Source organism: Acomys minous, assembly GCF_964271855.1.
Source record: "Acomys minous genome assembly, chromosome: 9".
Lineage (NCBI taxonomy): Eukaryota > Metazoa > Chordata > Mammalia > Rodentia > Muridae > Acomys > Acomys minous.
In genome coordinates, this window is record NC_140490.1 from 19,406,612 (window position 1) to 19,425,458 (window position 18,847).

The following is an 18,847-nucleotide window of genomic DNA, read 5'->3' on the forward strand; positions in this document are numbered from 1 at the left end:
TGTGACAACAATTTGAGAAGATGCAAGTCCACAGAGCACCCACCCCCAAGAAGTTCAAATAAGATGTTCCCTCCTCAGCAGGGCCGACAGCTGTTACCAGAGCCCTACCAGAGACACTGCTGAGGCCTGAGGAGGGCAGTTGAGGCAGATGGCCTGGTCAGCAGACTTTGCCCATCTCAAGAGCAAGGTGCCATGTGCTAGGGCGCTCTCTCCCCTGCCACATACGCACCCAGCTCCCACAGAGGCCAGACATTTCTGTCACAAGTGTTGATTCAAGGCCGAAGCTCTGGCCACCGCACCAGGTGGCTTGTTTCTTCCCTACATGGGTGTTTTTAAATAAGTTTGGCAGTCTAGTTGCTTTGGAAGAATTACCCTCTGCCTTCCTGCTGAAATTAGTTTATCCAACTTAATTAGATCAACAATTGAAGCCATGGCCCTAGCTCATTCATCCCTCTAATTGCTGATGTGAAGATGGATAGGGTTCTATTAAGCACATCAGCGTTCATGTGGCCAAACAGGTGTTTCATAGGGGGGTTAATGCGCTCTCCCTAGACTTCCCCAACAGATGTTAGGTAATTTTTTTTAATGGCCCCTTTTCCTGTTTGGCTTCTACATGAGGCAAACATTGTAAAATGCATCAGACTCTTTCTGTAAAGCTAAAAGCTGGAATCAGATAATGTGCAAAAAGGCACAGGGCTTAAACCCCTAAGGGTTTGCACCTGCCAGAGGAGAGCAGTGGGCCTGCCCAGATTATAGAGTGGCTGCGCATTCAGGCTGCTCCTACAGAGTAGGGCCTGGAGCCATCGATTCTGTTCCCTGATTGGCCCTTCACATCTCCTTCCTCAGGGAGGAAGCGTTCAGTGTTCAGTTCGTCCCACTGAATGCTGACCTGTGCTGCTGGAAAGTTCCAGTCAGCTGTGATCCATAAAAGAACGTGGGTTCGGGCTGCTCACTCCAGACCCTGCCTGGGACGCTTGACGAGGAGGCTTTGCCTGAGCGAGCAGTTGAGCTCCAAGTGGAGTCGGGTGTCCCGCTGGCTCAGTCCTGCCTTTTTAAACACCTGTCACACCACAGAGCTGGGGTGGAGCAGATCTCAGTTAAAGCCTGTTTCTTTTAGTCGGTACAGCTGAGGACAAAAATCAGCTCCCAAAGCATCTCTGAACACGTGTCAGCTTCTGACCTCGGGAACATTTTCTTGTTTCCATGTATTCGCAGTGATGCTAAGTATTCATTCATTCACTCTGTATTGCTCTAGTTCGCTGGCTGCAGATAATCCAAATCCAAGATGGGCCAGACTTCCTTGGGTAAATGGATAGGGTGACCATCTCCGGATAGGCAGCGGATAGATCCATCTGACTTCCTGGTGCTGGATCAAAGGCGTGCACCACCATGCCAAGCTAGTTTTTGTTCTTGTAAGGGTTTAAAGAGCCAAATGGTACAGGTTTGATTCTACTATTAAGACTTTTCCACCAAATTTCAAAAGCAGTTAGGCCTGACCTCTGGGGCAGAGCAGCATCTAGGATGCTGGTCAGCATTGGCTCGCTCCTGTCCTGAGACTTCTCCTGGAAACTGCTCATCAGGGAGCCAAGTCTCATTCCCCCCACATGGGACCAGGATCTGCTCCTTGGCCTGAGGCTTCCATTGGTCTTCGTTTGTGTGGCCAGGCGTGCTTGTGTGCCTGTGTGCGTGTGTGTTGGGAATATGTAATGGGTGTCTGCTGGCTGCTGTTGTCTCAGTCTCAATAAATGTTTAGTTCAATGTATAGAATGTCTCTCTAACCTGATCCTCTCTCCTTATAAGGCTCTATTAACCTGCTCCTGTGAGCCCGTCTTATTTCTTACAGATGAATGATGCTATGGGCTTTGAATTGCCCTGGGTGTATTTTGTCAGTCTCGTCATCTTTGGGTCATTTTTCGTACTAAATCTTGTACTCGGTGTATTGAGCGGGTAAGCTACATCTCTTTCCTCTTGAAAGCGGAGACCTGGGGACAGTTGCCAAGACCACACAGGCTTTGCTAGAAGGAGCCAGTGGGTGGGCACCACTCCCTTCTGCCCAGGCTTCCCAAACGAAGCTGTTTCCGGGAACCTCACCAGCTATCATGAAAGAAAGCCTTGGAGAGATTATTGACCAGGAATTAATTAATCAGTATTGTTGCCTGGGATTTAAATAATTTCCCTTGGTTGGCCTTTTGTCTGTCCTAAAAATGAGATACATTTATAATTGCTTTCTTGGTTTGGAGCCAGATACAATGCTCATTAATTGGCACAAAACTATAGCTAAATGAGTGGTCGGGGCTGACTTTGGAGAGTCCCTTGCTGAAGATGTCTGTATTGGGGTTTGCTCTGCCCTGAGGGAAACTGTGTAAGGGTCCACACTCAGCCGAGCTCTGTCCTTAGCATGCTAACCTCCAGCCAAAGCCCCAGGTGGTCCTGCAGCTGCACCCAGGGCTCTGCTCTTTACTAAGTGGATAACTGATAACTGATTTCCTTACATTTTACAGGTAAATGATGCAATAGGATGGGAATGGCCCTGGGTATATTTTGTTAGTCTGATCATCCTGGGCTCATTTTTCGTCCTTAACCTGGTTCTTGGTGTCCTTAGTGGGTAAGCAGTTGGATCTGTGTTGCACATTTTTTCTGCTGCCACGTGGGAGGCAGCCCTGTGTGTCCTCCAGCTGCTCCCCGGTGGCTTCTCTGCATGCCTTTGGACTCCGATGTGCCCTCTGTGCGTTGCTTTTGGATTGAATTGTGGTTCTCTCTGCCTGCATCTGTCTGTGAGATTCTGTGTTTCTGATGCTTGCCAAGCACTGTTAACTTGATGAAAATGTTTTCCCTTAGAGGGGAATCACAAGCAAGTAAAAGGCTTCCTAGCCTTGGTCTCCCCCAGGGAGAGATTTTGATCTCTTGTGGGTTTAATCCATTAGTACATGACCTGACCCTCTCGAGTCACTCTCAGTCCATTGTAAATAGTGGTGTTTCAGATTTTGTAGTAAAGCCTAGATTATGGGGAAGAGGAAGGGAGGGAGGGATCGAGAGGAGAGGTGGGAGGGGGCTACTATTGGGATATAAAATGAATGCATAAATAAATTAAAAAAAAACAAAAAGTACATAAATAATCAGTAGTTTCAAAGGCCGAATTCCTGAGGTCAGGACCCTCTGTTAGCTTGACTTGTTGCTGCCATTGCCGTGTGAGCTATGCTTCTGACTCAGGGTGTTCATTTTAGTACAGAATGCTACTCAGCTTTTACACACATGCTCCCCACTGCCTTACCGTCCTCAGCATTTGGTCATCATTTTTAAAAATTCATTTTGTTTGATGCCTATCTCTGGACTTTCCCTCCCTCTGTCAGGCTCAGGTGCTATGGGCCTGGGCAGGGCCTTGGGCTGAGGGGCTGTGCCCTACTGTGGTGGGAGACGCCATTCCAGAATCCCCGTGGGCAGCTGTGAATCTCAGAATCTCTGAGGCACCCCAGAAAGCAGAGTTCCCCCATCAAAGTGGGATGGGGGCTCTCCCAAAAGCAGTTCCATAAGTAAGAGTTTGATTTTGCCATGAAAAACACAATGGGTGTCTCATCATCAGCCTTATTTAATTATATTTGTGGTGTTGCCGTATAGTTAGGACAAAATATTTACTTAAGAATTGTATTCAGTTTTAAACAAGGTTACTAAAAAATGCGTTGTCTTAAGAAGTAGACCGGTAATGTTTACAGTCTGTACAATTTGAAAATTTAAGAAATAATAAAATAGCCAACCTTGAACTCGAAACAAAAACAACAGCAAGTACACACAACCATCAGTTCCTACTCACAGCCGTTGCCCTGAGCAGGCCAGGAGCAGGCCACGCCCCCTCCCTCTGGCCCAGACGTTCTCAGGAAATCACACTGATGGACTGGCTCCAGAGTTTATCTGCTCACTCACTTTATCTTGCTCTTTCAGAGGCTGTATCTCAGGGACATGATGTCTTCATGTAGCTGAGTTAGTAAAGTGAGCTTTATCTCGGTTTTTGGAGATGCTGCCTTTTGCAGAGTCCAGTTACTCACCTTGACTCCTCTCTTCAGTCTCCTCCAAACCTGCCTTGGCATGAATTGAATGTGGCCAGTTCTCATCTGCAGGTGACCCCGGAGCATCCCCTCACCCCACCCCATGGAGCATCCCCCCCACCCTACCCCGTGGGGCAGAGACAGAACTGAGGAGACAGCGCCCCCTGAGCTCTCTACTATAGATTGTAAACTTTAAAAGGCCTTCCTCCTCAACTTTATAGTTCATTTTCGTTTTCCCTTTCTTTTATTTTTGAAACGAGATCTTAACTCTGTAGCCCGGGCTGGCCTGGAACTCACACTGGTTCTCCTGAGTGCTGGGATTAAAGGCACGAGCCTTCGTGCCCTGCTACAAAGACCTTCCTCCTTTTGAGCCTCTGTGGCCTGAAGTTGGGGTTAGGATGGTAAGCGTGGCAGTTGTAGCTGGAGAAACTTTGCCACAGGAACTACCCATACAAGGCCAGCAGCCGCAACTGTGTTGTGAGTTCCTTGGCGCCCCATGTCTCCTTAACCCAGCTAAACTGACGGAGGCCATGGAAACCACTAATTTTAACAGTGCCAGTGACATGCCTTATCTTCAGCTCCCCCTCCCTGGGCAGGAACTGTTGCCCCAGCAGCCAAACCAAGAGGTGTTTAAAAACACCAAAAGCAGAAGATAAGAGGCAAGGGCTCAACACGCAGCCTCGTAGAGGAATCCCAAACCAGAGGGTCAAAAAAGCACTCACCCTAACCAAACAGTTTACTGAAGTACATCTTGAGAGACAGTAACAAGTTTTCAAAAGGCATTACTTTTATGTCAAAAGAAAACCATGAAGGAGAAACAAATGATATTTGAATGTTAACAGGCAAGCCAGTGGCTTCCCGGTGATGTTAGCTGTCAGCTCATGCTGTGCCCAGACTCCTAGAGGGTGTGCACTGCCTTTCCTCCCGTCCCACCCCCCAAGCCACTTTGGTAAGAACTGCTGAGGCAGGCTCTGGACAGAGTCAGAGGTGGATCTGCAAAGCTCTTTGGCCAGCATTCTCCCAGTTCCTGATCAGGACCTGGCTCTGGGCCAGAGGTGAAGAGTGCCAAGGTGTCTAAGGCATAGACTGCAGCCCAAGCTGCATAGCAAGTGCCAAGCTGGGTGATGCGGGCTCTCAGGGGAACTGCCTGGGCCCGTTGGCCTCCACTACCTCCCAGGGTTCCCTGCACTTCTCTGCCCGCCCGTGCCTTTCTTGCTTTTCTGTTTGCATTTTTGTTGATATTGTTAAAGCAAAATTAAAAACTGTTAGTTAGCCAGGTGTGGTGGCGCACACCTTTAATCCCAGCACTCGGGAGGCAGAGGCAGGCCGATCTCTGTGCATTCAAGGCCAGCCTGGTCTACAGAGTGAGTCCAGGACAGCCAAGGCTACACAGAGAAACCCTGCCTCAAACAACAAAAACAAACAAAAAATTAGTTTAATCTTAAGAATCTTCACAATTTCCTTTTTTTAGGCAATGTTAGAGGTGTTATAAAGCTGGAATGGCACAAAATGTCAGAAGGCATTTCTGTGACATAGCCCTTACAGGGCTTTGAGACTTAACAGGTATAGTCTTAAAACCACCTGAGTTCCAAGAGCCCCATCATGGAGACTTCAGTCAGACTCCATGCATTATTGCCTCCTAAGGAGGACTCACTAGATGTTGGCAGCTTATGTGTCTGGAACCAGACCCTTTTCCTTTCTTTTTAAAAACTGTGTGTGTGTGTGTGTGTGTGTGTGTGTGTGTGTGTGTGTGTGTGTGTGTGTGTGTGGTGTGACAGCATCTCACTGTTCAATCCAGCCTTAGCTCAGATGAGTGGCCATCCTCCTTTTGTCCTCCAGAGTGCTGGGGCGATAAGCGTGTACCACAGTGTCTAGAATATTAACCCTTTTTAAACATTGGCTTCTGCTTTCCTGGCTCCTTCCTTTGCATCTGACCGTGACATCCTTTTGAGGCTTAATCTTCACAGTTGATTCGGGCCTTGCACCTTTTCAGGCATATGTAGGCTGAGCTTCTGAAAATGCTCTCTGTTTCAGTTTGTTTCTTCCTCAAGGTGAGACGGAAGCTCATGAATTGCATGGCCTGTGAGCCTGGGTGCAGATGACACCATCTCTGCTCACGGTGCTCCGTGGGAAGAGCTGGAATGTCATTAGCTAGTATTGCAGCTTAACATTTGGTTGTCCTTGACGGAGTGATCCGATAATGGGTCTGCGGTTTGGGGAGTCAGTGTGTGTCTGTGGATCTTCCCACTCCAGTGTTTTAGAAACGTGATGACTGCTCAGTTCTAAGACTGTTCCTTGAAGTCCTGGCCCTTTCAAGGTTTGCATCAGCACATAGGAGAGCCTGCATTACCACAGGGACAGTGGTGCTCGTTGATGGCAGCCTGCGTCTCTACTTCAGGACCCCCCGCTGCCATCTGCCATGCCTCTGTGGTGTCAGGTCTCAGTGGTCTAGTGGTCTCGGCTCCTGAAGTCCTAAGGAAACCCAGACTTGGGCCCTGCCAGTATTCCATGGTCACAGTGGGTCTCAGTCACTCTGATCTTTAGTCTCCTCTCCCTTAATACAGAAATAACCCTGTCCTGCTCGCTACTTCACAGCGTGGCTTGAGATCTGCTGATGACTGTAGAACCGCATGGGGGACATTCCCAGGCTCTTACTCATCACACACGTCCTATCTTCAGTCCACAGAGCCCCCCTTCCCCATGCCCATCCCTGGTGAGGTGCGGATAGTCATGGGGTCTCTGAGGGAATTTTCAAGAGGAGAAATTCTTGCGTTTTCCAGGAAGCGACTTAAGAGAGCATTGATTATACACACGTGCACTATACTTCATGGCACCAGAGATGACCATAGGGCATAGGGGTTTTTCGTCAGTTGTGAAGTATTTTGCGTGCAGACTGAAGTCACTGTTATTTGCATTATACATAGTAAGGACTGTCTTCTCCTTTGCATCAGTGGCAGTGGCAGCATGGTGGCTTAAATAACTACAGTCAGAATCTACGCTGCCTTTTACCATTTGTGTGATTTGGGTCAAATCCTTCCCTCTGAGAGGACTTTCCTCGTACGGGAGGGAGGGAGCCGTCAGAGCACTGCAGAATGTAGACCCCTTGGGGCAACTGTCAGAAAGGTTCTAGGAAGAGTAGCCAAGTGATCTGGAACAAGGCGAACTGGCCTTTCTAAGTCAGTTACCAGCAATTGGGCAAGATAGGTTTGTATTAGTGAGAAATCAAAGCTACACAATACATTTAAATGTTTTATTATATAAATGTGTAAATGGAGTAAGCCAATCGTGTCTAAAATATAATACTACACAAACTCCCTCCTGGGCCTGCTTGAAATAATAGGCTAAAGCCATTTGTCATTGGTCTGGGAATTCAAGGCTTTTGCTAACATCTTACAAAAAAAATATTTGAAGTAGATCTTCTGAAGCAGGCTCTGTATATTGTCAGGCAATAGCTGTTCTTCATAAGCCCGCTTTTAGGACATAAAACTGAATGTAAACTGAGCCCGTGTGTCTGCAACTTCAGAACCAGTCGGCTCTAAATTAACTTTGTGTGTATGTGTCTGTGTATTCTGGTAAGCCTCAAATCTACTGAGCCACAGACTTCTGTTAAAGTCACTTACCGAGTTTTCTAATAGAAGCCTGGGTCGGCAACTTTTCTGTTTGTTGGGACAAAATGTCTGGCAGAAACACCATGACGAGGAAGAGTATATTTGGGCGCATGGTTCTGGGGGTTACAGTCCACAGTGGTGGGGAAGGTTTGTCAGTGAGCTGTACTCGACTTGCCTTCTTCCCTTTGTATTCAGCCTGTGACCCAAGCCCACAGGATGGTGCCATGTTTGCTCAGGATGAGCCTTTCCTCCTCAGGTAAACCTTTCTGGGAGTGCTGTCCAAGTACACCTAGCAATCCAAATCCAGTCAAGTTGACCATGGAGGTTAACTGCCTCCAGGCCAGTTTATCTCAGCTTGAAGAGTTTGGGGTCAAACTGGGCAAAGCAAAAAGCATTGTTTAAAAAAACAAAACAAAATGAAACGAAACAGCAAGGGTGCCAGACTCCATTCTGAGCACATAAAACACCAGGCCCTGACAAAGACAAAGCACAGCACGGCTGCTTTTCTGAAGCCTTGGCTTCCTAAATAAAGATTGGTGGTGCACAGAGCAAATGGGGAGGGAAGGTGGTAATGTCATTGGAGAGACTGCAGACTGCACTATGCCAGACTTTTGCAGAATAGAGTCAGGCTTACAGCATGGTGGTTGGACCTTGGTCCAGTTATATTCATGACACTGTGTGTTAGGAAATATCTGATGTTTTCTTGAGTACTGTCTCATGGGGTAAAACACACCAGGGGGTCGGGTATCACTTTTAGGTATTTTCTAAGTAAGTGAAGACAGGTGCTCTAGGAATAGTCATTGTACATATTTTTCACGACAGTTCACATTTTTGTGCACGCATCTACTGATAAAGCGTGAGCAGCAGAACTCCTCAGGTGTCCACACCTCTGACACATCCTCGTTGTGGGAGAGCATCTAAATGTTTGCAAAGTTAAGAGGGATAGCACCGGGTCCTGAGATAACTGTTAGCCCATCTTGGAGAATAGGAACGTAATGGACTGAGTTCATGAGAATCCTGGGCTTGGACAAGAAAATCCTTCTCACAAATGACTAATAAGGCTCATGAAAGTCTAGCTTTAACCATGAGTGGTGGCGCATACCTTTAATCTCAGCACTTAGGAGGCAGAGGCAGGCAGATCTCCATGAGGGTTCAATATAGTTCAATATAGTTCAATATAGGTCTATATAGCGTGTTGTGTGGCAACCAGGGATACATAGTGACACTTTGTCTTAGAAAAGGGAATGGTGGAGAACTCCTCCTGGAGACTTCTTACACTTACGTTTCTCCTTCTCTGTATAATTAGTACTCCCCAGGCTTTCAGAATGTCAGAGACACCTCTGAAGGGTCACTTGACCCAAAAGACTACAAAATACCGCATAATTTCACTTCCGTTGGATGAGGCTGTCTGGAGACCCTGTCCTCATAGCTGGGTGTTCTTCTCCTTGTACTTTGAGGTCATGTTGTGAGTGGAGTTGATAATGAAGTTGGGGTACTGGAAAGAGCCACAGTTTGGCTTTGGTAAAGTAAGAAATTAAGTTCCAATTTGGCTGTAAAAGGAGAAACACCAAATTTCTCTTTTCTAGTAAAGAACCAGGCTAAGCATGCTTATCTCCTCTGGACACTGAGCTCCCTTGTTGCATAGCTGACAAAGGAATCCTAGTGCTACGGGTATCACGGACCCAGAAGTGCGCAGGCTGGTAGCCACACCTGACAGTCACAAGTAAGTGTGGCCTCTCTGCTGCTGGCTGGCAGCTGCTGTTTCCATAGAAATGGCTGCTGGATCAGTGGAAACGAGGTAAGAGAAAGTTTTTGCTGATGCTTGTTCCGTCAGGCTGACACCCGTTTCCCTGGCAACAGCAGTGGACAGCAGCCAGGCTCTAGAAACGGATTCAGTAGAGCATTCTAACTTGTCAGCTGTGGTTATCATCTGCCTCTGACCACACACTCTCTGATAACACCTAGCAAAGGCCTCTGAGGACCTGAGAGGCACTGCTGGCCTCATGTGCCCTCCTGGGCATCCATCTTGCCCATGGCGAGCTGTGTCCAAAGCAGACTGTCAGCAATCTCCCCGCCCGCACCCATCTTGTTATGCAGCTTAGGAGAAGGGAGAAGGTTGTCAAGAGCAGCAGAATTGCAGGGCAGACTGTTGAGTCTGTTCATCTCAAGTCCTAGGGGAGTAGAATTCATTACTGTGATTTTATACACAGGCTCTGCTCTTCACAAAACTGGTGATACCTTAAGAGTTGAAATTAAAGCCATAATTTCCATGTGTTCCTCATTCTGCTGGTGGCATTCACAGTTGCCTACAATGAAAAAGATGTTTATGAGTTTAATAATTTGACTTCTTCGTGAGAACCGTAGCGATGACTGTCTCTGGGATGTTACTTCCACTCCAGCACGGGCTCTTCTTCTGCTCGGTGTTCTGGTATAGGCTGGTAAAATTGCTTTCATCGCTCAGATGTTGGCATTGTAGGGCAGCCTGGTGCATACACAAAGACAGTGTGCCTGCCACATGCAGAACTTCTCTTTGTTACAGTTCGGCGCTTGTTTCTTCTTGGGGCTCTCGTTTTAATCTGCACATACGTGCATCCAAAGCACAGGTTTTACCTGCCCACGTGAGACAGCATCCTCAGGTCCCACAGTACAAGGGAGAACCTTGAGAGGGTCCAGGTAAGTTGTTTGCCCTAAATGACTCAGAGATACATTTGCTTTAAAAGGCTCCGTTTTCTGGGTGGCGGGGGAGGGGGTGTGACCCATAAAGCAAAGCCCTGCAAATCTTAGCTGTGTCTTTGAGAAACAGATGAGATATGAATGCACAATCCTGGCAGAAAATGGATGTTGGCATCCAAAAGAGCCATGGAGAGGTGTGGACTCTGCCTCGGTGGGTCTTTCTCAATGACTTTTCTCTAGTTTTCTGAAATAAAGTGACTATGCCTGGAGGCAGCGCTGACCCTTAGGTACTCGGTACCCTCTAGCTGCATTCAAACAACAGATGAGTAAAAAGTAGACAGGCTCTTTAGATTCATATTCATTATCTCCCCTTCTTTCCTATTTAAAAAAGATTGGCTTCTCCATCTATCTGATGAGTAATCTTTTTCTTTTTTTCTCTTTCTCTTTCTTTTCTTTTCTTTCTTTCTTTTTTTTTCCTGTAGAGGAGTTTATTAAATGAGCATGGGGCGGGAGAAGGAATGGGGGAGAGGTACCCTAGAGAGAGACACAGACAAGAAGAGCAAGAAGAAGGGAGAGAGAGCCCCATGAGTAATCTTTGAGTACCTCCACAGGGGGATGCATTTGCCAAGTGCTGCACTAGCCGCTGGGGTTGCTATAATGAGCTCACAGTAGAGGCCTGGGCATGGTGATTCATGCCTACAGTTCTAGCACAGGGGGCTTGGGCATGTGAATTGTGAGTTCAAGGCAATCCTGAGCTATGTAGAAAGGTGACTTTAAAAAAAAAGTTTTGTCTTTATGAAAAACTCTTAAGTGAGTAGGCAAACTTAAGATGAAGAAAAGATTTAGAAATGCTATGTAAGTAGGACGCACCATGCGGCGGGCACAGCTGACGCATGGCTCAGGTGCATGGAGAGTATCCTGGAAAGCTGAAGAATGAGTGAATAACCCCTGTAGGCAGGCCAGGTGGGGGAGGCTTAGCTTTCCTCCAAGGCTGGACACTGGGAAGAAGCAGAAGACACTAGAGAAACTAAACAAAGCTGGGATGGCAGGGCCTGTGGACCTGAGGCCTCGGGGAAGCAGAGACAAGGGGAGAGACTGGCCAGCGGTGCTGGGCTCACCTGGGTCTCTGTAGAGCCTGTGGTAAGCTTTGGTCATAATTGCAGAGTAGAGAAATCACAGAAAAGTTTTAATCAAGAATTGGTGTGATTTAAGATTGAATTTTATTAAAAAAAAAATTATGACATTTAAATGTCTTCAGATTCCCTTTAAAATGCACCAGGAGAAACGCTGTATTGGTAGACATCTACAGAGCTGCATCGATAGGTGATAAAGGAAACTTAGCAGATTTTATTTGTGGAATTCAGCTGCTAGGCATACAGGTGGCATTCGTTCTATAATCCGTTATGATTTTGTGAATGTTTGAAATTTTTCTTAGTTTAATGCTACAAAATCTGCATACAGTAGTCACCATAGCTGCAGTGATGTGAATGGATTTAGCATTAAGGGGGTGTAAAGGAAGTGCCTAGGAAGCCAGCCTAGGCTGCTGTGAGCAAAGGAAGTGCCTAGGAAGCCAGCCTAGGCTGCTGTGAGCAAAGAAAGTGCCTAGGAAGCCAGCCTAGGCTGTTGTGAGCTGCTTCCAATCAAAAGGCACTAATGGTAGCAACTTGGATTTTTTTTTTACTATAGAGAAATTTAAAATAGGACAAAATACAACTGTTTTCAGAAAATGGGAAAGGGCATTGCAGGATTGGGATCCATAGCTCCAGAATTCCTTGTTTTCGTGCCTTGGAAATGCTCTTGGAATTGTTGTGGAAGGCAGCAAAGCCCAGGAGAGGGCCAAGGAGGCGGAGAGTGGTTCATGGCTGATGAGACAGCGGGATTTCAGAGAAAGGGTCCAGAAGTCTCTGGGCACTAGCATAGCTAATTAGGCGCTAGATCATGCTCACCAAGACCTGTGAGAAAACAGCTACCGGGGAGCCCAGTGCTGGGCTCTGGTGTGAGTAAACTGTGTGGGGTTTGAAGTGGGATTTCAGGAAAGGCAGGCATTGGCGGGAGCCATGTTCACTGTGAGAACTAGCCTCAAAAGAACCAGACCCAATGGACAATCAATTAGGCACTTGCCAAGACAAAAGGTCAACATTCATTAAAGGAAGAGGCTAAAATGCAGCCATTCCCCCAAATACTTCATCTTATGGTCAAAAAATTGTGAAAAGAAGCAGAAAACAGCCACAGCCAGGGTAAGCACACTAGGAGGTGACAGAAACATTGCAATAGGTAATCAGATGTTGAAGTCACTGTGTTTAAAACTTCAAGAAATTGAGAGAGAAAAAAAAAGAAATTAAGGGAAAAGATTTGCACACCACAAAGAAACAGACAGTAATTACCATTGGAGTAACACTGTGTCTGCAAAGTGATCAGAAACCAGAGGGGGAAAGTTGAGAAAAGGCTACAGGTATGTAGGACAGTAAAAGGCAAGTTAGTGAGTGTGAAGTTGGAGTCCCAGAAGAAAAATAGATGGAGAAGGGGAAACAAAGAAATGTAAATATATAAAGTAAACCTAATAAGTGGAAAAGAAAATCAATCCTAGGCACATTGGTTGGCCAAAAATTAAGAATAATAGTTTAAGGGAAATTAAATAGAGAGAATTGACCCCAAGGATGTCATCTGGCCTCCACCCTCACATATACACACATGCCTGTACACACACATACCAACATACACATGCACACTCCACCCTCATGTACACACACGTGCCTGTACACACACATACCGACATACACATGCACACTTCACCCTCATGTACACACACGTGCCTGTACACACACATACCGACATACACATGCACACTCCACCCTCATGTACACACACGTGCCTGTACACACACATACCGACATACACATGCACACTCCATCCTCATGTACACACACATGCCTGTACACACACATACCGACATACACATGCACACTTCACCCTCATGTACACACACGTGCCTGTATACACACATACCGACATACACATGCACACTCCACCCTCATGTACACACACGTGCCTGTATACACACATACCGACATACACATGCACACTCCACCCTCATGTACACACACGTGCCTGTACACACACATACCGACATACACATGCACACTCCACCCTCATGTACACACACGTGCCTGTACACACACATACCGACATACACATGCACACTCCACCCTCATGTACACACACGTGCCTGTACACACACATACCGACATACACATGCACACTCCACCCTCATGTACACACACGTGCCTGTACACACACATACCGACATACACATGCACACTCCACCCTCATGTACACACACGTGCCTGTACACACACATACCGACATACACATGCACACTCCACCCTCATGTACACACATGTGCCTTTACACACACATACCAACATACACATGCACACTCCACCCTCATGTACACACATGTGCCTTTACACACATACCGACACATGCACACATGCACACATACAAATGAAATTAAGTGGAGGAAAGTGCATTATTGACTTAGTTTGTAGACATAGTAAAAGCCAGTCAAAGTCCAATGGAATGATATATTTGAAGAGCTGAAAAAGGTTTTATAGCTCGATTGTAGAATGCTTGCCTGGCATGTGCAAGGCCCAGTGTTGATTAGGGAGCTGAAGAAAAACTCTGTACAGCAAAAATACTCCTCAAAAAATTTAAGTTCCAAGACAGCCAAGGCTACACAGAGAAACATCTCAAAAACAAAAAGAAAAGCAAAATCACACAAACAAACAAAAAGAAAAAGAAAGATAAATCTAGAAAGAAATTAAAAATTAAGTGAAGCAAAGAAGATATCAAATAAAAATGAAGAGAACTGGTCAACAAATCTACACTACAAGAAATATTAAAGGAAACCCTCCATGCTAAAAGGCAAATAACTTTAGGTAGAAACAAATATACATTTATAAATAAAAACCCAAAAAATGACAAATGTAAAGATAAAGATCTTTTCTCATTTCTAAATTTCTTGAATTGACATAATTCATTGTAAAAAGTGTCATCAGGCTACCCTGGGGAGTGTGCCAGGCTTCCAGGGACTGCAGCAGGGACAGGGGAGACAGAAGGACTCAAGGGGAGTCTTCCTGTTGTAAAGCCCTTAAAATATGCATACGCTAGAGAAAATGTGCGTTAGGGATCACCACGCTAATGTAAGCATGCATATGACAATCTAAACATTTAAAAAATAAAACAAAGTGCCACAAGCTGTCAGTTATGCAGAACAAGTCAGGAGGAGGAAAGATAAATGGAACACTTTCAGTGCCGGCAAGAAAAGCACACAGCGCGTGGCATGGCGGCTCATCCTTGGAGCTCTATCTCTGGAGAGGCTGAGGCAAGAAGATTGTGAGTTCGAGGCCAGCCTGAGCTGTATAGCAAGAACTTGACTCAAGAAAAACAAACAAAACAAGTGAAACAGGAGGATGGTGGACAGTCGTCAGCCTCATCAATAACTGAATTCACCGACAGTGCCTGTGCCATTCTAATTAAAGACAGAAATTGGAGCACTGAATAAAAATGCAGGGTGCCATAAAACTTAACACGAACTTCAAACAAAGGAGCAAGGTTAATATTGAATGTAATAAAAATTGGACTTCAATACAAGAAGCATTTCCAGAAATAGGGCAGAGAAAGGTGAGGGAGAGGAGAGAGAGGAGGGGAGGGGAGGGGGGAGGGGAGGGAGACAGAGATCCTGTAATAATCGGAGCCAGTGCACCAAGAAGCAGTGACCGTGACCACTTGTTCCTAGTAACAGATGCAGTGTGCTTAAAGCCAGACCTGTCCAAATTGAGTAGAAACGTGGTGAGGCCCAAGCCCAGACGAAATGTCCATGATCTCTTGTCAGTAATTGACTGATAGGGTAAGGAGATTAAGAAAAGCAGTAAGTATCTAGATTATAGTTAGGTTAATGACTATCAAACAACCACCCAGTTGACTTTATCAGAACACCATGTGCCATTCTTTTCAAGAACAAACAGAACAGCCACAGCATGGCTATGAAAAATTCTTTACTGAATCTCAAAAGAGCTGGAGAGATGGCTCTATGGCTAAGAGCACTTCCAGACGATGTAGGTTCAGTTCCCAGCATGGTAGCTCATAACTGTCTGCACCCGAGTTCTTGGGTATCTACTGCCTGTGTGGCACCAAAAATGCATGTGGTGCTGATGATATACATGCAGGCAAAATACTTGTAAAGCACTTTTCAAAAAAAAATCTTTTAAGAATGACACTTATAAAGCATGTTTTTTCACGGGTCTGTAGGCGGCACAGCGGGCAACTTGTCACCAAGTCTGACAACCTGAGTTTGGTTCCCAGGCCCCTATGGTGGAAAGAAAGACCTGACACCCCCAGGCTGCCCTCGATGGCCACATGCCTGTGGTGGGATGCACCCCAACACAAAAAATTAACAAACAGATGTCGTTTTTAGAAATTAAAAAATAAACCCAAACAACAATAATGAAAAAGTCTGGGGCAAAAAAAAAAAAAAAAAAAAAAAAAAAAAGAAAGAAAGAAAAAGTCTGTTTTTCCAATTTGTATGACTTTAAGAAAAAAACAGTGGCTACCTACTTATAAAATATCTTAAATAACTTGGAATTAATTGTTCTGTAACATGACTCAAATTACCAGAAGCATTTGAAAATACTTTAAATAATACTGAGTTCAGCATCTCAGCATTTACACAATCCACCTAAGGCAGTGTTCTGGGGGAAGCTTGCTGCTGTGCCTGTAAGGATGTGAGGTTTAATTTTGTAGTTTTTTGGAGAGGTGGGTTTTTTGTTTTGTTTTGTTTTTCGAGACAGGGTTTCTCTGTGTAGCCTTGGCTGTCCTGGACTCACTTTGTAGACCAGGCTGGCCTCAAACTCATAGCCATCTGCCTGCCTCTGACTCCCAAGTGCGAGGGTTAAAGGCATGTGCCACCACACCCGGCGAGGTTTAATTTTGTAACACACACACACACACACACACTATGCTTTCCAGTGCAGAAAGAGGAAGTGGGGACAACCCAGGCAAGCAGAAAGAATGAAAGAACAGATGAGGACAAAGTGGACTCTGAAAAGCTTGAGAAATCGATAAACACAATTAAAAGTAATTTTTAAAAGAAAAAGAGTAAATTAACAGTGGTAGAAAGAGGCCTCACCACAGGAAATACAGAGACGATGGCTTAGAGGTTAAGGTTAGCTCTTCCAAATGTCCCAAGTTCAATTCCCAAAAACCACATAGTGGTTCACAACCAACTATAATGAGATTTGGTGCCCTCGTCTGGCCTGCAGGTGTACATGTAGGCAAAACACTGTATGCATGAATAAATCTTTTTTTAAAAAGAGAGAGAGAGAGAGAGAGAGAGAGAGAGAGAGCTGGGCGTGGTGGTGCACGCCTTTAATCCCAGCACTTAGGAGGCAGAGGCAAGTGGATCTCTGAGAGTTCGAGGCCAGCCTGGTCTACAAAGCAAGTCTGGGACAGCCAGGACTACACAGAGAGACCCTGTCTCAAAAAACAAAACGAGAGGGAGGGAGGGATGGAGGGAGGGAGAGAGAGAGAGAGAGAGAGAGAGAGAGAGAGAGAGAGAGAGAGAACGAGAACACGGAAAGCAATTTTAGGACAATATATTCAGTAACTTAGCAGGGGGAAGGAAATTCTTTGAAAACAAAAGAAAAAAACATTTACTAAGAAAATTTACATCTGACTATATAATTATATATTCGAGCCTTTTTCTTTCTTTTTTTTTTTATGATCTTACTGTGTAGCCCTAGCTGTCCTGGACTCATTATATAGACCTGACTGGCTTCGAACTTACAGAGGTCCACCAGCTTCTGCCTTCATAGTGCTGGAATGTAAGGCGAACACTACAACAACAGCTGTATTTGCTTTTAAAATTCAAAAATGAAAAGTTTCAAAGGAAACTAGTGGCCTACATTGGACTCTTTTCAGTTTAGAAGATGTTTTGTCATTCCTAGAAAAATACCTGTCTGATAATAGTGCCAAAGTAGTCTTAACACCCAAACTTACCAAAATAGGACAGCAGTAGCCTTCATTGTTACAGATACAAATGTTCTCAAACATTAGCAAGCAGCATTTCTTTTGTGTCAGTAGACTTAGGCTTATGTGGAATAGACTATGTGCCAGTCCATTCTTAGGAAAATCTAACAGTGTGTTTTTACCACATTAACAATGGGAAAGAGCATTCATGTGACTCTCAGCAAGTGCAGAAAGTACCACTGGCCATTTATTTCAGAAGCATTGTTGATTTTCAGCAAATGAGTACTACACAAGAACTTTTACAACCTGGAAACCACTGCAGCAGTGGTTCTCAACCTGTGGGTCGTGACCCCTCTGGGGTCTCATATTAGATATCCTGTATACCAGATATTTACCTTACCATTCATAACAGCAAAACTACAGTTATGAAGTAGCAACTAAATAATTTTTGGAGACACCACAACATGGGGGACTGTATGAAAGGGTCACAGATTAGAAAGGTTGGGAACCACTGCTCTACAGCAACCTGTAGCTGACATCAGGCTTAGTTCAAAGACTAACAACTTTCTTCCTAAGACTAGTAGCAAGGTGTGGATAAATCTACCAGCTCATTTTTTTTTTTCAGCATTGAGCTGATGATACTGGGCAGCACATTAAAGCAAGACAGAGATGAAATGCAGAAAGATTGGGAAAGAAGAAAAACTTACTTCTATTCATAGACACCATGGTTGCTTACATGGGCTAAATAAAGAGGACAAAAGCTTATTGGAATTAAAACCAACACATAGAGTCACTGCCAGCATACAATTTTACTCCTACATACAAACTGTAGGGAGGGTCCAAGGACTGAGCAGCAGGCATCAAGGAGTGTTTGGGGTCCCCTAGAAAGACTGAGGGTTCAGAAGAGTTTGCCACTCTGGGGCAGCATCTCAGAGGGCTTAGAAAGGACTAGAGAGTTGAGGAGAAGGTTGAGTTGGTGACAAGAAAGCTCAGAGGAATAAAGGGATGATCAGACATGTCGGGACTAGAAAGCAAGGGCAGAAACAGTGGCAGAGACCGTGTGGACACCATGTCATAGGTGTGGGTCTTCAGCTGACTGAGGACCTTTCTCTCCGCATGGATGCCATCCCGCAGCCTGGCTTTGGAGATTTCAGAAGCTCCTATCACAGCACACACAACCTGGGATGCTGGGCCTCTGTGCTGAGATCGCCACATCCCTCAGTGGCTTACATCACATGTGGCTGTGATTTCTGTACAGGCCTGGGGTGTAGCGACTCCTATGGTGTGGTTGTCAGTGTCCCCTTTTGTATGGGGGATGGTGGGACATCACACGTCAAAAGTCCTGGCTCCACTTGTGCCCCACACTTCCTAGAGTTGTGACTTGGGTCATCACAGTTCACCTCTCTGTGCCAAGGCTTTCTTGTCCTTGAAATGGGATGGCCTCATTCCCTGTATGTCCTGAGAATGAAGGAAACTAATGGAAGCGGCGTGAAAGCCTGA

At 45.5% G+C, this 18,847-nt stretch overlaps 1 protein-coding gene across 15 annotated transcripts in view; it reads left to right on the plus strand.

The window, feature by feature from the left end:
- The window catches only part of CACNA1D (calcium voltage-gated channel subunit alpha1 D), a 305,943-nt gene that overhangs the window by 171,170 nt on the left and 115,926 nt on the right, over positions 1–18,847 (plus strand). For 10 of the 15 annotated variants that reach the window (XM_084797098.1, XM_084797100.1, XM_084797103.1 and 7 more), the window contains exon 8: positions 2,502–2,605. In XM_084797098.1, the coding sequence (XP_084653224.1) occupies positions 2,502–2,605 (104 nt within the window). Of the gene's footprint in view, positions 1–1,843; positions 1,948–2,501; positions 2,606–18,847 lie in introns of all 15 variants that reach the window. The other 5 variants (XM_084797091.1, XM_084797101.1, XM_084797097.1 and 2 more) reach the window with 1 other exon arrangement.